Raw genomic sequence first — 21,714 nt, forward strand, 5'->3', positions numbered from 1 at the left:
AGAAAGAGAGAGATAGAGTGAATGGGGCTGGAGAAATGGCTTAGCAGTTAAGGCTTGCCTGCAAAGCCAAAGAACGTAGGTTCAATTCACCAGGACCCAGGTAAGCCAGATGTACAACATGGCACATGTGTCTGGAGTTTGTTTTCGGTGCCTGGAGGCCCTAGTATGCCCATTCTTTCTCTCTCTCCTTTCTCTCAAGTAAATAAATAAAAATAATATATTTAAAAAACAAAAAAGATAATTCTGATTTAGTCAATGAAAAGAGTTGAAGGGAGTTGGGGTGGGACTGCCCATGTTGAATGCTTTTTGTGAGTAGACAGTGTGCTGAGGAATCATATCTGAGCTGATATTGAAGGCACCAATTTCATTATGGTAAATGGTTTATGAAGAGAATTTTCTCATATGCTGGGTTTTTATACTACTAATGATTGCTTTAGCCATCTAATGGGTCTAACCACATGCTCACTATGATTCAATGTGTAGTGGCCATGTTTGCTGAGGACTCTGTCATACAAATGGAGACGTTATCCTAAACAGGCCTATTATTCAAAAAGATTCCAGTTTGCCAATTATAGTCTGTAAACTGCTTTATTATTGCTCTAATTTGTGATTGAACTTGCTTTTAATTTAGGAATCCCATGATTGTCCTGGAGGTTGTAGATAATGGCTCACTCTGAGATTAATTCTCATTTTGACAGATCAGTTAGTAGGTCTCATCAGCCTAATTTTTTTTCATTTGTTGTGATAAATATTGATGAGGCTTTAAATATTTTTCTTATTGTTTTGAGAAACATTTATGAATTGTTTATCAAATAAAAATTGAATTTATAATATTTTTAATGTGCATTTGTTTTGTTAGATTTTTTTTTTGTTTGAGAGAGGGAGAGAATGGGTGCACCAGGGCCTTCAGCCACTGCAAACAAACTCCAGATGTGTGCAACCCCTTGTGCACATGTGTGACAGGGTCATGGTGCATCTGGCTTATATGGGATCTGGAGATTTGAACCTGAGTTCTTAGGCTTTGCAGGCATGCAACTTAATTGCTAAGCCATCTCTCCAGCCTTGCTAGGTTTTTATGATATTTTCTCTTACACATTCATTTAAATTACATAGTAGTCTGCTTATTATGTCATTTTCATGATTCTGGGAATTCTCACTTGGATTATATGACATTTTCATCACCGTATAAATTGTATGATATGTGTATTCTTGCCTGCTTTTGTACATAAATTCTTCTGGCATATTTAATAATGTGGAGAACTGACTGGTTGTAAATCAAATGTTTTACGGCATGATATTGGCAACACTGGACTCATTATTGTAAAAGAGTTGTATTAGATCTGTATTTTCAGAGCTCCTAATACTGTAATTTGTTGCTGCTTCTCAATGTTCTATGCTAATTATACCCAAGCTCAAAATTGATTTTATGTTAACAATGTATCATATGTATCATAGTGACTGTTTTCCACACAAGAGAAGCAAATACCAAAACCCTCTCTGATGAGAGCTAATAAATTCAACAGCTTGTATTTAATGAACATAATGTTAATTATATAAGTCAATTACATAGTACATTTTTATTCATAGGAACTATATATTAAAATTAAGTTATTTTGATATATAAGGTGCCAAAGGAAAACTGGCTGACATGAAATGGAATATAACCTTATATATGGTTAAGATGTCAAATGAACAGTTCATCTTTTATGGAGAATACATAAATTGGGCTTTTATATTTAGTTCTTCCTCTTCCCTTCAGAGTTAAATGATGGAAAATGACTGTCAGTCCCCAAACTACTCTTATGCATCATTCAAAATAGCTCTGACAGTGTAACGCCTCTGGTAGTAATGAGATTTGTGACTTTCCATTCCTTGGTATTCCATTACTCTGTCTACACCAACAAATTGATTAGTAGGCAGTATTGAGTAAGGAAAGAACAGTGGCCACTCAGAGCCAGCTGGTGTCCATCACTTTAATAAACTGCTTTGAGGTAGTTAATATTGTCCTTGGTTCTCGTTGTAGCCAGTGATGACCATATCTTTTTCAACGCTTTCCTTCTTTCTTTTGCTTCATTACAGGGCCCACTGGAAAACGATTTGGTAGTTCATGTAGCACTTGTAGCAGAAAGCCAACGGTATGAGATCCAGATGGTGGTATGTTCTTTGGGGCCAGGGGCAGTAAATGCTTTATACTTGGCATATTGAGTATGGCAGTAGAGATTAATTTCATAGACCCCTTGACATAATTTCAAGGATGACATTAATGTGACAAAAAAGTACAAGCACAATACACTTTTCATATTTAAACATGTTTGTCCTAATTGAAGTGAATATTAAAACTGTGACCAGGACCAGTGTTGCCTCGGATAAGTTTTGAGAAATTAGTTTAAGCATGTTATGGAGATTCCCCAAATCATTGCCATCTTTGTTTACCAGCCCCTAAAGCTCCCATCTGATGCTTTAGGGGAGAATCAACTGGGGCCTCTGGATTCCAGTGCAGATAGTATATTGCTATCCAAGCTATCATAGCCTTGTTCCCTTTTATAAAACTCCTTCCTTCACCATTTCCGGCACTGCAAATGCATTATCTAAAAAATCTCTCTTGTCTTTTTTTCTGGTCTTTACTTAGCCTTCAAGTTTTTCTCAACACATATGGTATTCAAACGCAAACTCCTCAGCAAGTGGAGCCCATGCAGATCTGGCCTCAGCAGGAGCTTGTGAAAGTAAGTGATGCTGCCTCTCTGCTTTCTCTTTTGCAGGGGAAATAGATCAGAATGGCTATACCTGGGTCACAGGCAAGATACATAGGGTAAACTTCAATTCTGAGAAAAGATCACTAAGTCTAAAGACAATATTTAGTAAGACTTGATTAGATGTTAACTAAAATATGAACTAAATAAATAAACTAAACTCCTGAATGGTGTGTGTGTTTGTATATTATATTCAATGGTCTTGTTAATATTCAATGGTCTTGTTAATTTTTACTCCCTCTAAAGTCCCTTACTAACATAGACTAAGCACTTTAACAAATGAGTCTTAATTTTAGCTCTCATGTATAAAAGTGCCCTTTATATTTTAAATAAATCCTCAGATCTAAATTTTTTGGTAATCACTGCTTCCCTTTTTTCTCTTGCTCTACTTCTTTGTTTTTAATGTGTGTGTACTTTTGCTTGTTTTTTATGGCTTTTTTTTTTTTTTGAGAAAGGGTCTCACTATAGTCCAGACTGAACTGGAACTCACTCTGTAGCCCCAGGCTTACATCAGCTTCACAAGTGCTGAGATTAAAGGCATGTCCTGCTTGCTTTACTCTTTTGGACTGATACCATTTTTATACCTTTGGTTTGATGAATCTCAAAGAAACTGTACAATAATGTCTGAGTTTATCTTTGATATAGTTACATGCCTATTTGGAGTGAGATTAAAAGGTGACTTTGAGAACTTTTGTAGGTACTGTTCTGCAGACAGGTCCAGAAGCATCTATATTTATGAATATTGTTGTTCATTAGAGACTGGAATTGTCAACTCCCCTGATTTATAAATTGCCATTTTATTTGATAATCATTTTTAAAATCCAAGAACAAACTACCCGCTATTTGACATAAGTATTTATACTAGCATCTCTCAAGTGACCATTGTTAAGTTGATATAAATGGTTGGTGGATGCTACCAAAAAAAAAAAAAAAAAAAAAAAAAAAGGAAGAAGAAGAAGGCCTAGAGAAATGAGGTGCTTGTTTTGTGTGGAGATGAAGAACCTCCTGGTTGTTGGTCATCCAACTGGGCCTTGCCAGTAGGCTGCACAGACCAGAACCTAAGTGTCAGGGCACCATGAACACTAGCTGTTACAAGGTCCTTTATATCTGTAAAAAGGAGAGCCCTTCTACTTACTGCCCACCCAGCCGAGAGAAGGCTGTAAATACAAGGGTCCTTATAACAGAGTTAACACTGAAATAGCTCTAAAATGTAAATGATGAATAGTTGCTTTTTATGATAGAAGAAAGTAAAAAGTGATATACAAGACCAAAAGGGAACTAGGTAGCTATGGTGCAAGGAGAAAAGAATGGGAGAATGCCAAAGTGTACCAAAATCTAATCTTTCATCAAGTATATTTATTCAGGCACAAGCTGGTTCTTCTGAGATATTTTATGGTTTCTTACTGAATGTGCTAGATAGTAGAAAGAGAAGTGAGTTTTTGATAAACATTACCATAAAGCAAATCAACCCAAATCTGTTTTTTCAAGTGTAATTACCATTGGTTGGTGTTTGTGATGGGGGTGGGGCTCTATATTCTACCAGATAGTGTGTAGTCCAGATATAAAAGGCCCACCAACATAGCCAGCAATCACTTGAATGTGGTATTTTATTCATTCATTAGCAGACACCTGGCAAAGCACTGTGGGGCATGCAGATGACCTCTGAATCTAGTGGTATGACAGAAAAGAACATTAATGATGGTCTACTTTGATAACAGCTATAATATGTATACAAAGTGATATGGAATCACAGAGGCAGTAGAAAACATTCTGTTAGAGCAATTGAAACAGGTCCTGACATTTTATATTTTATTGTTTTGAAGATGATATTAGCCAGATGTGGTGGTGCATGCCTTTAATCCCAGCACTCAGGAAGTAGGAGGAGCCTGTGAGTTTAAGGCCAGCATTAAACTGCATAGTTCATTCCAGATTAGCCTGGGCTGGAGCAAGACCCAACCTCAAAACAAACAAACAAAGATGCTGTTAAGTGATTTAAAATTGTGTGTGGGATATGGCTAAAAAGACAGATTTGTGACCAAGAGTCCAGCTTTCTTGGGTATGTGTTAAGATAATAAGATGGAAGATTGTTCTTTGATTGTGACTATAGCCTCTGTCTTCCAAACTTGCCACTCTGTGGGATTCATCCTCTAAGATGTATTGCTTGCTTATAAGCCTGCTTTTGAGTTCTCTCAAATCTTAGTTGATACCAATAGCTGATGCTTTTCTTCTGAGAAGCTGCCCCCTATTTCAATCAGTTCCAAGGGTATGCAGGCAGATAGCGGAGAGCAGGGTTGCTATGGTGTGTGGAAGTGTTTGTGATATAATGTCTGATGTGATTTGCTTGATGTGATCTGAAGGCATTGCAGACCTAGGATGCAGTGCTTATGTATTTCTTAGTGACTTGGTCACAGTGCATTAGTTATATGGGTATATACAAAGTGGAGGGATCATTATCTATATCTGGGAGTATTCTACATCTGTCTACTTAACTGTCACAGACTTGTTATATAATAGTTCAGAAAATTAAAAATCCTTTCACTATAATAAAGAGTAGTAGCTCAAGAAATCCCATCTAGATGGACAAACTTTAAATTGCACATGGTTGATTTACTTTGCACTACTTCTCTGAAAGTAACCTAAAGTAATTGAAACATAAAGTTATTTCTGAAAAATTGAAAATATTTTAGAGAAAGGGTACTCCATTGAGTGTTATATGCTATAGTTTCAATGCTGTGTAATGCGTATCAAGTAATTTTCTCACCAGTTGGCTATATATAATATCACTGCTCTTCCAGGATTAATATTCATAGCACATGTGGCTCAGGAGGACGTTCACTCAATCCCTCATTCCTCCATCAAATATTCTCTGAATACTCTGAATACTAGCTATATGGTAGGCACAGTACCAATGCAAGAATGTATAATTCAAAAGGAGACATGAACACAAGAGCAAACTCTGACATAATGAAATAAACAAGAGAGTCTGGTATAACAGTAATTTTGTATATTGTTACTGAAATCAGTTCAAGTCAGAAGCAGATTGTATAAAAAGTTCAGAGGCTGGAGAGATGATTCAGCAGTTCAAAGGCACTTGCTTGCAAAGCAACATGGCTCAGGTTTGATTCCCCAGCACCCATGTAAAGCCAGATGCACAAAGTGAGTATGTGTCTGGAGTTTGTTTGCAGTGGCTAGAGAACCCAGTGTTCCCATTCTTTTTCACTCTCTTCCTCCCTCTCTCTCTCCAAAAATAAATTTAGAAAAAAAACAGATTTTCTATTTAGAAAAATTTAGGTTATATTTTCTTAACCTCTCACCAAATGTAAAAATAAATTCTAGACACAATCTACATTTATATATTTTAAGGTGATTTAAACTAAAGTCATGTGAAGAAAAAAATAGGAGAATATTGTTATTGGAGGGGAAATCTGTGCTTAGAACAATACACAATGCCAAAAAGCCATTAAGGAAACAATTGACAGTATAATTAAATACAGCATACAAATCAACACATCAAAAGCAGAAAAAGACGTATGATAAAATACTACATACCGAAATATATTTATCCTACTATGTAGTTGTTCTCACATTTTGTAACATTAAAGAGCACACTAGATAAAATATTTACTCAAAGGGTATAATTCTGAAGATAACTTATAAATCAAAAGGAGGGCTGGAGAGATGGCTTAGCGGTTAAGCGCTTGCCTGTGAAGCCTAAGGACCCCGGTTCAAGGCTCGGTTCCCCAGGTCTCACGTTAGCCAGATGCACAAGGGGGCACACGCGTCTGAAGTTCATTTGCAGAGGTTGGAAGCCTTGGTGCGCCCATTCTCTCTCTCTCCCTCTATCTGTCTTTCTCTCTGTGTCTGTCGCTCTCAAATAAATAAATAAAAAAATTAAAAAAAAACTATTTGGAAACATAATTAAAAAAAAATAAAAAATAAATCAAAAGGAATGACAAAAGAAAAAGGAAGAAATGAAAAATATATAGAACTTAATGTATTAGAAAATAATGAGCCATATAATATTGGAATATAGTAGTTTGAAAGTAAAATAAGGGCTACAGAGTTTGCCTAGTGGTTAAAGTGCTTGCTTGCAAAGCCAAAGGACCTGGGTCCAATTCCCTAGTGTCCACATAGAGCCAAATGCATAAGGTGGCACATGTGTCTGGAGGTCATTTGTATTGGCTAGAGGTCCTGGTGTACCCATTGTCTCTCCCTCTCTAATATCTGTTATCTATCTATCTATCTATTTATCTGCTTCTTTCTCTCTCTCTCTCAAATAAATAAATTAAATATTTTTCAAAAGTAAAATAAAACACATTTCAATCCAAAAGAGTGGTACAAAAGATCCATGTAAAAGATTTTGGAAGCCCTAAATAGAAACATCAGAGACATCACCAGCATCTGAGGATGGAACTGTGGCCTCACTGTTTCTCCAGAGGCCCACGAGGCGCTGTTCTTCCTACCCAAGGTAGCCCAGAGCATTGAAGTGATGACTTTCTGCATAGCTGTGTGGCCTTTGTCTGCCTGTGTGAGGTCCACTGTCATCAGGTGTAGAATAAATGTGTATCCCCATGGGGGGGGGGGGGATGGATGGTACATTATTTCTAGATAACGACCAGCCAGGTATTATGTTTCAAAAAGAAGGTAGTCTCTTTGGTCAGGCAAGTCCAAGAAATTATCTTGTAGATACTGTCCAAAGTATTCAATTGTATTTAACATAACAAAAAATTGAGAGCTGCCTTTATCAGGGAGTGGGTGCTACACAGGAGATATATGTAGGTGCTTGATTAGCTTAAGTGCTCAGCTCTGGCATTCACTTCTAATTCATTCTAAGGGGATGTTGTTACCTTACAGAAATTCCGGAAGTTGCTGTTTCACTGTGGCTCCCTTGCCTGCTTTCTTTCTTTTTGCATATGTTTTTTTACTTATTTATTTGAGAAAGAGAGAGAGAATGTGTGTGCCAGGGTCTCCTGCTGCTATGAGTTGCAAGCACCACTTTGTTTCTCTGCCTATACTTCGGTACCAGGGTATCTAACCCAGGTCATCAGACTTTATAGGCAAGCACCTTTAACCACTGAACCATCGCCTCAGCCCCCATTACCTGTTTTCTAATACTTCTATTTTAAAATCTATCTTAAAATTAAAACACAATATTATGTTTGAAAAATAAGGTATCATAGATATTATATAAGAAACCATTTATCTAAATATATATAAATTGATATATATTAACTTAATATAGATATATATTTATCAGAGCATTTTAATTACTTGTGATCCTGTCTATAATTTTGACATTTATTAGGGCTTACAAAGTAAGTTACAGCATTTTAACATACCAGAGTCAAATTGTTGTTACATTAGAGGTCATAATAATAAGCAATACCATGAATTGTGTTTGAGTTTTTTATAAAATTCAGATAATCAGACACATTAGTAAAGATGACTCCATTTTTTCCGGAAATACTTGAAGATAGAAACCAAGTGGGAGATGTGTGGCCCCAAGGTTTTTAAACATTAAAGTAGTGAGATTTTTTTGATGACAAAAAAAGCATGTCTCTTTTGAATTCTTCTACACGTCAGATAAAGCATGCAAGTTGTACATTTAAGACAACATAAGGACTGTGTCAAAGTTTAAAATGTTGTTAAGTAAATCAATAAATGTTTTACTCTCAAAAACTCAGTAACCCAAAACCTAAGTTGTCATTCTTTGGCTAGCTTGTACATCTTGGGTGAGGTATTCATGGTATCATTTTTCTCTAGAAACATCAGAAATTAACATGTCAAGGAAAAGTATAGATTCTTACATGACACTGATTTACAAACTTGTATCTTACAGGCCTATTTCCATCTGGGTATCAATGAAAAATTAGGACTGTCTGGAAGGCCAGATAGGCCCATTGGCTGCCTCGGTACATCAAAGGTATACATACACACAGTTTCCTCATAGAGTAACATTCAGGTATTAATACCACATGCTGAAATGTTTGACATCCTAGCCATTCCTTGAAATATTTCATTGTGTACTTGAATTTTTATTTTCTGCAAGCAAATCTTATTTGTTTTGTGTCATATCACTGAAGCTTTTTGGGAATAAATGACCTTCTTGCTGCTATATTATTTCTAAGCTTTGTAAGGTGCCTTATTCCTAATAATATTTACTCAGTCTTTTTCTATCTTTTAGAGATCATCTGTTTTAAGTTTATTAGCATACTGAATCAAGCAAAAAAAACTTTAATATTATATAGATTTTATAAGCTACTAATTTATTTGCTTATTCCAAAGTTTATAAGCATCAGATTTGATTTTGTTGGGACTAAATGTACTTTTTCATGTAGTAAGATTTGTATTTATTTGTCATTCCTTTTCTCTTGCAGATTTATCGCATACTAGGAAAGACTGTAGTTTGTTACCCTATCATCTTTGACCTAAGTGATTTCTACATGTCTCAAGATGTTTTACTGCTGATAGATGACATAAAGGTAGCTTCAGTACACCTCCTGGCTGAAAAGAGATGACTTTGTTCACACTGATTTGTATCAGATGCTGTTAAATTGAGTGTTCCCGGGGTCTGTGTCTCTGGGTTACACAGAGTAAAACATGAAAGTCAAACAGCATCTTTTCAGAGTGTGAAATATGGGTGGCATTAGAATAAAGGAAACCTGTCTTTGTGAGCAATGTGAAGCTGTATGATGCTGCCCATTACACCTTCCTAGAAATGGAATCGGATACAGCTTATAGCTGTGCTCATGTGATACTAAGAGTTTATCTCTTTTTGAGAAAAAAATTGAATTCATGGGATAACTTCATTCCTGACATCTTCAGTAAGGTTTCAACTGACCCATAATCCTATGAGTTAAAAATCTCCTCCATTGTAATCTTCTTGAGCAGAGTAGAGGAGCTTAGAAGAAGCATGGGTATACCCAGAAGTCTGGATCAGGCTGCATCTGAAAATCTTGACTTCATCACTTACCAGCTGTGTATTCCTGGGTGACTTATTTAGATCTTATGTACCTCTGTTTTCTCATCTGTAAAACTGAATAATAAAAGGGCCATTCTGAGGAGTAAATAAATGAATATATGCAAAGTACTCAAAATAATGCCTGGTATGTGGTGAAATGTTATGTGATGGTAATGAAGATAGGTAGATGGGTAGATATTTAATCAAATAAAAACTCACTCCATATTACTGGTGGTTTACACAAATCAGTCTCTTCTGCCAGCTGTTATATAAAGCCATAGTGATATGCAGTAAGATTTAACACCTGGACCAGAGGGCTGGCTCAGTGGATCAGGTGCCTGCCCCTCAGGCTGAAGTAGTGGCCTCCAGAGCACACATAAAAGGCTGTAAGCCATGGTGAGCTTCTGAAACCCCAGCGTGATTATGCTGATGGCAAGAAACCCTGTCTCAAATGAAGTAGATAGGTGATGAACAACCCAAAAGTTGTCCTCTGACCTTCCCATGTGTACTGCGGCATGCATGCTCCTGTACATGCACAAATAAATCATGAATTGTTTTTTAAAAAAGAATGTCCTGAATGACATAACACTAGAATTTTTTTTCTCCTTAGATCTATTCTTCAACTGTAATTTTCAGGGAGAAAAAGGAGATAGAGGAGGGTTGAGTAGAAGAGAGAGAGAAAGAATGAGAGAGAGGAGGAGGAAAGATGAAAACATGTGAATAAGTAAGACAGCCTTAAAACTTGGGTGATGTGATTACTTTTAAATGAAAGTTTAAAACTGAAATGTTTCTGTGGCTCTAACAAGGCTAAATTTACCCAGGGTTTGATTGTGAACTGTCTTGGTAGATTAGTGTTGTGGGCACTTTGCCTCTCATGGTTAGTGATCCCACTTAGCTCAATTACTGTGCCATGACACCCTGCCTCACTTTTACCTTTGATAGAATGCACTTCAGTTCATTAAGCAATATTGGAAAATGCACGGACGCCCACTCTTCCTTGTTCTCATCCGGGAAGATAACATAAGGTAGGTCGATGAAGAAGTAAGATGTGGAAGTGTGGCCTGTTTTTTCATTTTTCTTTTGTATCCTCTTAGCATGATCAGGTTATTAACTTCTAATTTTATTGCTAATGAGCTCATTTTGTTGTCTGTTGTATTTTTAGAGGTAGCAGGTTCAACCCTATATTAGACATGCTGGCAGCATTTAAAAAAGGAATGATTGGAGGAGTCAAAGTTCATGTTGATCGTCTACAGGTAGTTTTCTGAATTGCTGTATGTTTCTGCCTTTAGGACAATCTACAGTGTGTCTTAATGTGTTAATTTAAGGTTTTTTTTTTTTTTTTTGTCTTAAAAGTCTTATTCTTGTTCATCTTCTTACTCCTGTTATTGCTGGCTCAGTTTTTCCAGCTTGTGTCAGTCAGGTGCTAGAACAGTCCAGTTCTTCTCTAAGCAGACTTTTGGACTTTCGTAGCTCAACTCTTAACTTCATTTTTGCATTTGAACAAACAGGTCTGCAAGTGTAGAAGTCACCTGCTTATAATCTTGGGCTTTTAGGGGCACATTGATTGTTTCTTGCTCTCTTGTTATTTTGTTTACTCAATTAAAGCATGCAAACAGGAGAAAAATGCTCCTTTTGAGCAGCACAGCTAATCTTCACAGCTCCTAACTTGAAGAAGCACTCTGTGGTTTCCTGTTACATATACAACCTCTGTCCATAATTCTCTTCTTCTCTGTTTAGGGAAGGGGAGGAAATTTTGGATCTAATCATTTATTTAAAGAGCTTCATAAAGTCTACTAGTTTTAGCTCCCTCTCTTCCAACAGTCTCCTGGACTTGAGGTGGTAAAGAGGAGAAATGTCATTTCTAGTCTAGACCACTTAGCAGAGCTGGGATTCAAAATTTCAAGGGAGCAAAGACTGTGTTTATTTTATTCATGCTAATCCTTAGCATAGCACCTGGCGTGTGGTAGGTGCTCAATAAATATTGATCTAACAGGTTAGCTTACTAAGAAGGCAAATGTATAGATGTGAGCCTACATATTAGAAAAACAACAAGACCAGGCATTGCCCTGCCCTCCAGGATCTTGTAGAGGGATTTGGTTGTAGCTGGTCCACAAATGGATTGCACATTTGGGCTTCCTCCCCCTTGCTCTGCAAGAATACATCAGTGTGGCTGCTAGTCATGTATCTGTGAGTGGACGTTTGTGAATGAGCCTCTTCATTCACCATTTTCACTCAATGGAGACCATAGTTCTGGGTTACTTACCAGCCAAAGCAATGTATCCTATACCAAATGTGTTTAGTCACATTTGAAATATGAACTCTGAGGAAATTAAATGTGTAAAATAGTCTTAGTAGAAAAATTACTTGGTTTTTCTGGGTTGGAATATGTGTCTATTCATGTGTGTGCCCATGATAGTATAGACATACTTGTGTCATGGCACATTTGTAGAGTTCAGAAAAGCTTTTAGGTCAGTCCTTACCTTTCCAACTCAGTATTCTATTATTTATGGATGTTTGTATTTTATTTTATTGAAAATAGAAATCTGATCGTAGAGTTTTAGAAATTACTTCAGAGTTGTATTTTTTTCTTTACTTACATTTCTGTGGGTGTGTGCACGCGTTTGCGTGTGCACATGCCAGGGCTTCTTGACACTACAAACAAATGCCAGATAGATGCACTGCTATTTGCACCTGATTTTACATGGGTACTAGGAATCAAACCCAGGCTGGCAGGCTTTGCAAGTAAATTCCTTCAATTGATGATCCATCTCTCCAGCCTGCAGAGTTGTATTCAAGTAAGCTTAAGAAAGCATGTGCATGCAGTTCGGCTTGACTGAAATTTTTGAATGATCACATTTCAGACATTAATATCTGGAGCTGTAGTAGAACAACTTGACTTCCTACGAATCAGTGACACAGAAAAGTAAGTCCCTTTGAGTTACTTAGTTTTTTGCATTTCTTGTGATCACATTAGAAAAATGGGAAATATGAAACTTTTTTTTAACTTCCAGGCTTCCAGAATTTAAGAGTTTTGAGGAACTAGAATTTCCCAAACATTCAAAAGTCAAACGGCAAAGCAGCACCCCAGATGCTCCAGAGCTGAAACAGCAGCCAGACATCACTGTTGCCGAATGGAGAAACAAGTCCACTGACGAAATTCTTCAGAAGCTGAATGTGAGCAAAATACAGCTCCCGCATGGCCCGAAGGGGTTGCCAGAGCAGGAACAACCAGGCTGTATGTGTTTGTGCCCTCTCAGAGAAGGTAGCAGTGAATCTGGAAACAGGTGACTACTCTGTATCAGGGCAGTCAGTGAGAAGTTGTTCTTTTGGCCTAAAATTAGCATGAATGTACTAAGGAGTGCAGATGAACGGGGCTGTCTTAGAAAGAAATGTGTTGTATAAGATATTCAAAACATTTAAGTAATCAGCAGTTGCCTTTGGGTTTTACAAATTATTCTTTCAGTGCCCCTTCTCTTCCTGTTCCATCCACATCTTTTCTTATGCCCCAGGGCTTAGGTCCCATGACTGTCTTGTCTCTGCTGTCACTGAGGAATGTGCTCCTCTGACTACATCCATATGAGTAATTAAGCAGCTTCATGTTTTATCCTTGCTGAGATTATTCACATTAAAAAAATAGGAATAAGGCTATAGGTAGTACTTATTCAAGGAAATGAATTCTCACAGGTAGAACTATAAACACTGGCATTTTGTTTGAATTGTATAGATTTGAGCACATATCCTTCCAGGCATCATCAGTCCATGTTATTAACACATGTCAGATAGATCAGTGGAAGCATAATTATGACATAGCACAGCAAGTTAACAGTAAGTAAAATTAAAAGTAGAGTGGTTGAGGACTTAGCTAAATTTCAAATAGTGGTACAACTGTTATTGATGTTTATAGAAAATATAGATTCTATGTTTCTATTATGCCAGTAACCTTTGTCTTCAGTTCTTTAATAGAGCATTCCTACCCTACCTCATGTGCTTTGGTTATTAGTTACCTCCTATGGTTACTCATATTCATTTCCTCCCAGTTTCTTATGCTGATTAATGTTTCCAGGACTGCAGTTGTCTGGCCAGCCAAACCATCCTGCTGGGTATACTGCTCAAAAGAGAGGGCCCTAACTTCATCACAATGGAAGGTAAGAGACTGTGACCAGAACATTTTCAAAAATAGGACCCCTGTATTCTGAATATCTATCAGGTAGGCATTAAAAGTACCCACTGTTACAAGTTATTTCCTCTTTCATTAAGCCTTTCCCCCACTTTTAAATGGAAAGTGTTCATTCACCCCCTAGAGTGGAATAGACTGATGGATGAACTAAATGGCTTTCATGCAGGGACCCTTGATTGTTTCTCTGTTGCTTGGCCAAGGTTGGATCCTGGATTCTGCCTGTGACTCTTAACCGCTGATGGCTCCATAGTTGTTTATTGACATTTCTGTTTCCAGTTTTATTTCCTGTAAGTTTTCAAGGGTAATATTGAATAATTATTCTATAAAAATATCCTCGTCATGGTCTGCAGCAGTTGTTTGTAATGGAACATGGTACTTATTAGAATGGTACTCTAAAAACAGTTAATAAATTTGTTCTAATCATATTTATGTCCACTCTGCATTGAGGATAAAACCCAGTCACCCCATGGTATACTTAACTTACTACTATAAGTCACTCTTATAAAGTGTTCTACATCATGATCTGGTTCTGTTATTTCATAGAGAATAATATAGAAAATATTTCAAGTACTTAATTTCTAGCCACTCAGAATTTTTGGGTCACATGAAAATACTCTGTTCAGAGTACGTGTTGATTTGGTAGAACTGCAGATTCAATTATTATACTAAATACCAGTGTAATTTATAGTAGTTATGGTTCTGGTAATGACATATAAATATGCATTCAAATGCAGTCTACTTAGTTTTTCATTATTGTAGCAATTTTACTTCTTGAGTATTATTAAGAAGATTTCAAGCAATATCATGTTTCTAATTAGTCAGGACTAAATACAAGCAAGTTTAATTATATTAAAGGCAGCTGCTAATATTTAAACTTTAAGTAAATCAAAAGGGATATTTTTAAAAGTTAAACATTAAAAAAGTAAGCATTTTATTAGGAACCTGGAATTTAGAATGATTATTTTAATAGCATCTTTGAATTGAAAAATTATGCAAAATAGTTAACAATAAAAATACTGAGGGAATTATCTTTAAAACTTGGAAATAATCATCTTTTACTTAGGTATTTAAAAATATTCTGTTTAGGTGAGGGTAGGAGTATTTTGCTTTGTGTTTCTTTGCAATGCTAAAAATTGAACCTAGGGCCTCACTGAGCCCTCTTTTTACTTTTTATTTTGAGGCAGGGTCTCACTAAGTTGCCTATGGTAGCTTTTAACTCATGCCCAGCCAACAGCGCAGCCAAATCTTGAACTTGCTAACCTCCTGCCTCAGCCTCCTAACTAGTTGAGAATGTAGGTTTTTACCTCCAGGCCCAGCCTTTAAATATTTTAAATCTGTAGCACCTTATGAAAAATCAAAAATCAAAAGCATCTATAAAATCTGGATATAACTTTATCTGATATAAGACTATAAAATAAAGCACAAGGAAAATATTAACGATCTTGTTCCTGACCCTTACTTTCTGAAGCTGTGTTCCATCCCATTGTTTACCTATTGACAAAACCAATCCCTAAGTCCAGACCACAAATAAATGTGGCCAAAGTATGAATTGTAGTGGGTGCTTTGACCTCTAGTATGTGTTGGAGTGATCGTAGCCCCATATAATTACAAAGACTCAATAAATTTTCATTGAACAAATAAATGGCTCACGCTGTTATTCCTAGATGTTATGCTAAAGTCAGAGTATTGCCATGAATTTGAGGCTAGCCTGAATTACAAAGTGAATTCAAGGCCAGCCTGGACTAGAGAGTGAGTTCAAGGTCAGCCTGGGCTAAACTGAATAAAATAAGACCTTCAAAATACCAAAACAAAAAGCAAACACATGCATCATCCTTAGATTAATTCAGTCAACTGTGCTTGTTCACTTTACTAATTATTGTACTATACTCTCTTTGACTATTTTCTAAGGATCTTAACATTATACTCGTGTTCATTTAAAAGCTTATATTAATATTAATTTAGGAAACAATTGAATTTTAAGAACTAAAATATATACCAAATATAAACTCAGACTAAAAAGTAACAAGTGATGGGTATACTCTGTATATTTGGGTGACTTATTAAAATAAATCAGTTCAGAGCATTAATGGATGGATATAACAACTAGAGAGGAACAAAATGAAAAGTGAAGAGTGTTTATTGAAGGAAATAAATTTTATGCATTTAATTAAAGCTTTTTTCAACAAAGACTCTTATTATCCAATGTCTAGGTACCATTTCTGATCACATTGAGCGAGTATATAGAAGAGCTGGGAGCAAAAAGCTTTGGTTTGTATTAGTGTCCTTGTCATTATGTTTTATTTTTGTGTTGTCATATTCAGTAGCTTAAATAGTCCAGTCTTGAAGATGGCGATTTATCCTAATTCTTGCTTTTAAACTTCGGGCTATGGCACCTTGATTGTCTACTTTCTAAGCAAATGATTATGCCCCATAATACTATAGAAAAATATCTGGGAATAAAAACCTCCCTAGGCACAGAGCCTGGAAATCCTCCCTGGCATGATATGATTGATCCTTCCTGCTCTGCACCTCCATCAAACCAGGTGCATTAGGTTCTGTTTCATGTTTTGAGATTCCACTCTACTATCCTAGAAGGCCATGAAAAGAGACCAATGACTCATTTAATCACAACTAAAAATAAGTTTCTCTCATCACCCTAGGTTGAAAGAGGCCTAAATAAAGCTGTTTCAATTCACACTGATGAAGAGTACGCCTAAAATGCACAACTCTGCTCTTCAATGCAGTTTTAACAGTCTTAGCAGACTCTAACAAGGTGTTGCAAGTAGAGTATAGTTTTTTGTTGTTGTTTTTTTTTTTTAGGTTGGGTCTCCAGGCTGACCTGAAACTCAATCTGTAGTCCCAGGCTGCCCTCCAACTCACATTGATCCTCCTACCTCTGCCTCCCAATTTCTGGGATGAAAGGTATACTCCACCATGCCTGGCAAATGTATATATTTATAATTGACCATTATTATCTATTTTTTTAAGTTTTAAGCAATATCAAAAGAAACTCCCTTCAGATTTTTAAACTCTAAAATAAGGGACTTAACAAAATAATCCCCTCCCCCCCCCCCGTGGTCAAATTTTGTTCCTTGCTTTTTATTAAGTAGAAAATAATATTTTCATAGTCCTTTAACTCTACTTTACAGAACCAGGAAGAATAATGTCATTTTGTAGTTTAAAACCTCAGATTTTCATTGTAAATTCTCAATACTGTGAGGCATGCAAGCCAATAAATACTGCCTTTTAGGTTATATGTTTCAGATACAGTCTATATCGTCTTATGTTTGGCTAAGCAACCCAGTTCCTGATTGTGCATTATCCTATGTCTTAGATAAGCCATTAAGTAGCATACATTTAGAATGTTGACTCTTATACTTTAAATAATAAGCTCTTTGAAGTTTTATTTATTCTGTTCTCCTTTTTATGGCTTCCCATTGACACACTAGGCTGGCAGTACGCTACGGGGCTGCATTTACCCAGAAATTTTCTACCTCTATAGCCCCACACATTACTACTTTTATAGTACATGGGAAACAGGTAACATGCACAGAATTTGGAAACTCAAGCTGCTTGGAATGTGTGCCCTTCTTTGTACTTTGAGGGTTGAACATGTCTTTTGGTCTTAGAGTATGTGGTAAAAGTGTCTCTAGAAACAGAAAGTCTTTGTTTCACTAACTTGGTGCGCTCTTGGCTTGGTTTTTCTACTAGTCCATTTATGTTGAAATTAAGAAATATATATGCTTTTCATAGAGCCAGTTTCCCTGGATATCCTGAAATTAAAAAAAAAAACCACATTTGCTAGCTTCATACCTACATTTTTATTTTATTTTCTCCATCAAAATGTTTCACGTGAGTTTTTATTTTTGAGGAGAAAATGTCTTGTGTATTGCATGTGGTGTACTTTGAAAAAAAATCTGTTCTTTATACATTTTAAGAATTTTTTCAAGAATGTAAAATTAGAAGTGTGAATTCCTTCCTCCAACATTCTGGCTTTATCAAGAAAAAAAAAATAAGCTAGTATTTTATTGTAGCACTTTCTGAAACTTAGCAACGAGTCCCCTAATTAGACTTGGTTAACTATATACCAAAAAAAAAAGAAAAAAAAATCTCCACACATTTAAAGTGGTGTAGAATAGGTCATATGTCCCATGACACTTGTAATGAATTTGTTAATGTAACATCAGAATGTCCTTGTAATTCCTCCCCTTAGTGTCCTGTCCCATCCCACTGAAAGGAATAGTTGCTTCCCTGTTGAAGTCAACTTCTTGTTGCTGGTGGAAAACAAATTAAGAGCAGCTGGTGGGAGGAGAGGAGTTATTTTGGCTTACAGACTCAAGGTGAAGCTCCATGATGTCATGTACAGAGGGTGGACATCACCTCCTGGCCAACATCAAGGGGACAACAGTACCGGGAGAATGTGCCAAACACTGGCAAGGGGAACCTGGTTACAACACCCATAAGCCTGACTCCAAAAATATATCACCTCTAGGAACATATAATTGCCCAAATTGCCACCATCTGGGGACCTAGTATTCAGAACACATAAGTTTATGGTAAACACCTGGATCACACCACCACATCTCCTTTTTCTTTCTTTTGAAATCAATGTTGATATCTATGATGCCTTTGACACAACTTGGTGGCAAAGGTGAGGGTGAGAGTCCCACCCTCCCTAATTCTAGATGGTCTTACAGTCAGCAAAATTGCAGGACTTTAGGTTCAATAGCATGCTTAGTTCTTTTTCCACATAATTACATAATTACAACAGTGTGTATTTTTAAGTTGCCCAGCTAAGGGCCCCATACATTCATCATCATTTCTATTTGAAGATCTGGCCTGCTTTCTTCTTTGCCCCCAGGTCTGTTGTACGCCGTGCAGCAAGTCTTTTAAGTAAAGTAGTGGACAGCCTGGCCCCATCTATTACTAATGTTTTAGTGCAGGGCAAACAGGTAAGTATTTGCTTTTCAACACTAACTTGGTCACAGTCACAAAGGTTTCTGGGTAGGACCCTTACTTTTTAATCTAGCATAACTTGGTGTCATAGACCTCTCTTAAGGAGACTAAAGGTAGTTCAAGCATTCTTCAAAAGCTAAAGAGATGCAGACTTCAAGCTGCATGGCAGTAAGTGGGCCATACCATTTTCTTGCTGCATCTTAGAGCTAGAATTTCCAACCTCCATGGTGACTTGAGGTCCATGCAGGTTTGGTGTAGAAAATGGGATGACAGCTACTGAAATACTTCAGACAGGTTTAGCATGGGTGCACAGTAAAAGACACATTTTCCCTCAATACTTCCTGAGCTCCACTCACTCCTTAGCAAAGCACTGGTGTTCAAGCAGTTCAAGCCCAGTCTCTGTCTGTGTACCAGTGCTGACCAGTAGATCCTTTGTCCTCCAGGTCATCTCCCCCCAGCTTCTTTTCCACCTTTTCACCTTCTTCTCACGGAGCCACCTCCTGTGGTATCTTTCTCCTCTGGGTTCAGAGAAGGCCTGTGGCACTTCTCACAATCAGCACATGACTCCATTTCATTTGAATGTGTGACTTACCTTCTGGAGGTCAGGGCCAGGGCCTTGCCCAATACCTGTCTTAATGTGCCCCAGCATGGGACCTGGCTTAGAGTACATGTTTGGTAGATGTGGATAGAGTTGAGCTGTGCATGTGGATGTGTGGAGTGGGATGTGGCTGCTCATTTTTTTTTCTATAATTTCCAGTTATATGGCTGAATCACTATTTGACTGGAATGAAAACCTGCTTGCTTGTTTTCTCTTATTTGGAAATATATGTGCTTTGTTGTGTTTTCCTGACAGCTAATGTAGGTGTATAATAACCTTTAGTAATATGGAATAGTTTAAGCTGAGTGTGTTAGCACATACCATTAATCCCAGCACTCAGGAGACAGAAGTAGGAGGATTGCCATGAGTTCAAGGCCACCCTGAGACTACATAGTGAATTCCAGGTCAGCCTGGACTAGAGTGAGACCTTACCTCAAAAAACTTACATATATGTATATGTATATAAATCCTCTTCAATACAATCAGCTCATCAATAAGACTGAAATAATTTGATTGTGATAATAACATTCAGAATGTTATCTTCTGAAAGCTGGATAACAATTAAAATAATTATACTAATTAAAATTGATGAGGATAAGTTACTTTTCATATATACATTGCTTACTCTATGGCCTCTAAACTTGAAGAGATGGACTTGCCATCACTATTTTTCAACTAAAGCTGAAAGTCACCTAACTACCTATCAAGTGCCTTTCTTTACCATAATCTTTATGTCAGCCAGGGTCTTATGTTTCCAAGCCATTCTAACTGGTCAAGAACATTAAACAGACATTGGGAAACTATTTTTCTTTCTTGACTTTAGTCCTGATTGTGTATCTGAATAGGATTAGTTCTGCCACTTATGAACGTTCATAGGTTTTAGAGGTCTTTGTGCTCTCTGGCATCCAACACTAAGAATGGATGGGTTTCGGTTGGTCACATCCATTCTGTATAGTATGTAGTGAAGGCCTGCAGTCTGTAGACTGAGACCTTGCTCCAACATATTCCAGAAGTCTCAGAGCCTGTCCTCAGGCTATGGCTGGGCCATTGTCCATCAGACCAGTACATCTCACAGGGAAATAGTCCCTTACTGAGTAGGTTAAGCCTAGGAATCCAACTGCTCAGTCTGATAGCCAGTTACATAGAGCCCATTCATTAACTGCATCTTATTCTTTCCCCTCAAAATGAAATGGAGTGAAGTTTATACTTGCTCATTGATACAATGCTGCCCTGAGAACTAAGTAATGTGCCTTTAACAAGGTACTTTCAGATCATCTCAGGCTCTCTGGGATGAAAAGTCATAGTGAGCATTATTCACTGCAATGACTTACCCTCCATTTTCTTCTTTATACAGTGACATTTTAATAAAAGTAGTAATGCTTATATAAACTAGTTGATGTAGTTTTATGATAAACTAGCAGTTCTTAGGTTTTTTTTTATTCTTTATTGGGCTGGGAAGATGTCTCAGCAGTTAAAGGTATTTGCTTGCAAAGTCTGCCAGCCTGGGTTCAGTTCCACTGCATCCACATAAAGATGTAAGCAAAAAGTAGCATCCAGCATTCATTGGCAGTGGCAAGAGACACTTGTTGACCTATGCATGAATGCATACATAAACACACTCATGCATGTGCATGTACACACATGTGTATACGTGCACAACTAACTAAAAATACTCTAAGTACTTATGTACTTACCATTCAGAGACAGTGTCTCACTGGATAGCCCAGACTGGCCTCAAACTCATGATCCTCTTGCTTCAGCCTCCGAGAGTTCCTAGATTTCAGACATTGACCACCACACACAGCTCGTTCTTACTTCTCACTCTGTTATAAAATTGAGCAAAAGATTCTATGATCTATTCTTCTGTCCTCACTTATAAAATCACACATGCCCTTGGAGGTGCTATTCTTTTTACTTCCTCTTAAAACTGTGACCTGTACATAGAACACATGGAATGTGGTCATGAAGAAGAAGTGGGAGCTGCAAACTAGAACAGACTCTTGACAGCTCCATCAGCACTTTCTGCATTGAGTTTTCCTTGTCATTTCCTCTGTGTTTTTCCTTTTCCGGGCTTGTGGGCAGCTTCATTTGCTCCACAGGTAAGAGATTAGCGCCATGGGTTATAGCCTTCTTAGACACCTAGTGTTAGGCCAGGAAAAATGAGGACTATACAAGAACTGTGTGGCCTTGCCCTGCCTTTGGAAAGGCTGCAGTGTTAAAGAGCAAAATGTTCTGAGAAATTCTAAAAAGTATGTCTCCCAAATACTGAATT

The 21,714-nt window shown here is 37.1% G+C and overlaps 1 protein-coding gene across 2 annotated transcripts in view; it reads left to right on the top strand.

Moving 5' to 3' along the window:
- Phkb (phosphorylase kinase regulatory subunit beta) overlaps positions 1-21,714 on the top strand; it is a 236,070-nt gene that overhangs the window by 161,675 nt on the left and 52,681 nt on the right. For both annotated transcript variants that reach the window (XM_004664836.2, XM_004664837.3), the window contains 11 exons: positions 2,080-2,135; positions 2,630-2,723; positions 8,590-8,673; positions 9,128-9,232; positions 10,654-10,736; positions 10,874-10,964; positions 12,573-12,634; positions 12,723-12,885; positions 13,775-13,856; positions 16,099-16,156; positions 18,750-18,840. In XM_004664836.2, the coding sequence (XP_004664893.2) occupies positions 2,080-2,135; positions 2,630-2,723; positions 8,590-8,673; positions 9,128-9,232; positions 10,654-10,736; positions 10,874-10,964; positions 12,573-12,634; positions 12,723-12,885; positions 13,775-13,856; positions 16,099-16,156; positions 18,750-18,840 (969 nt within the window). The remainder of the gene's footprint in view (positions 1-2,079; positions 2,136-2,629; positions 2,724-8,589; positions 8,674-9,127; positions 9,233-10,653; positions 10,737-10,873; positions 10,965-12,572; positions 12,635-12,722; positions 12,886-13,774; positions 13,857-16,098; positions 16,157-18,749; positions 18,841-21,714) is intronic.

The sequence above is a fragment of the Jaculus jaculus genome, chromosome 1, assembly GCF_020740685.1.
Source record: "Jaculus jaculus isolate mJacJac1 chromosome 1, mJacJac1.mat.Y.cur, whole genome shotgun sequence".
In the NCBI taxonomy this organism is placed as follows: Eukaryota; Metazoa; Chordata; class Mammalia; order Rodentia; family Dipodidae; genus Jaculus; species Jaculus jaculus.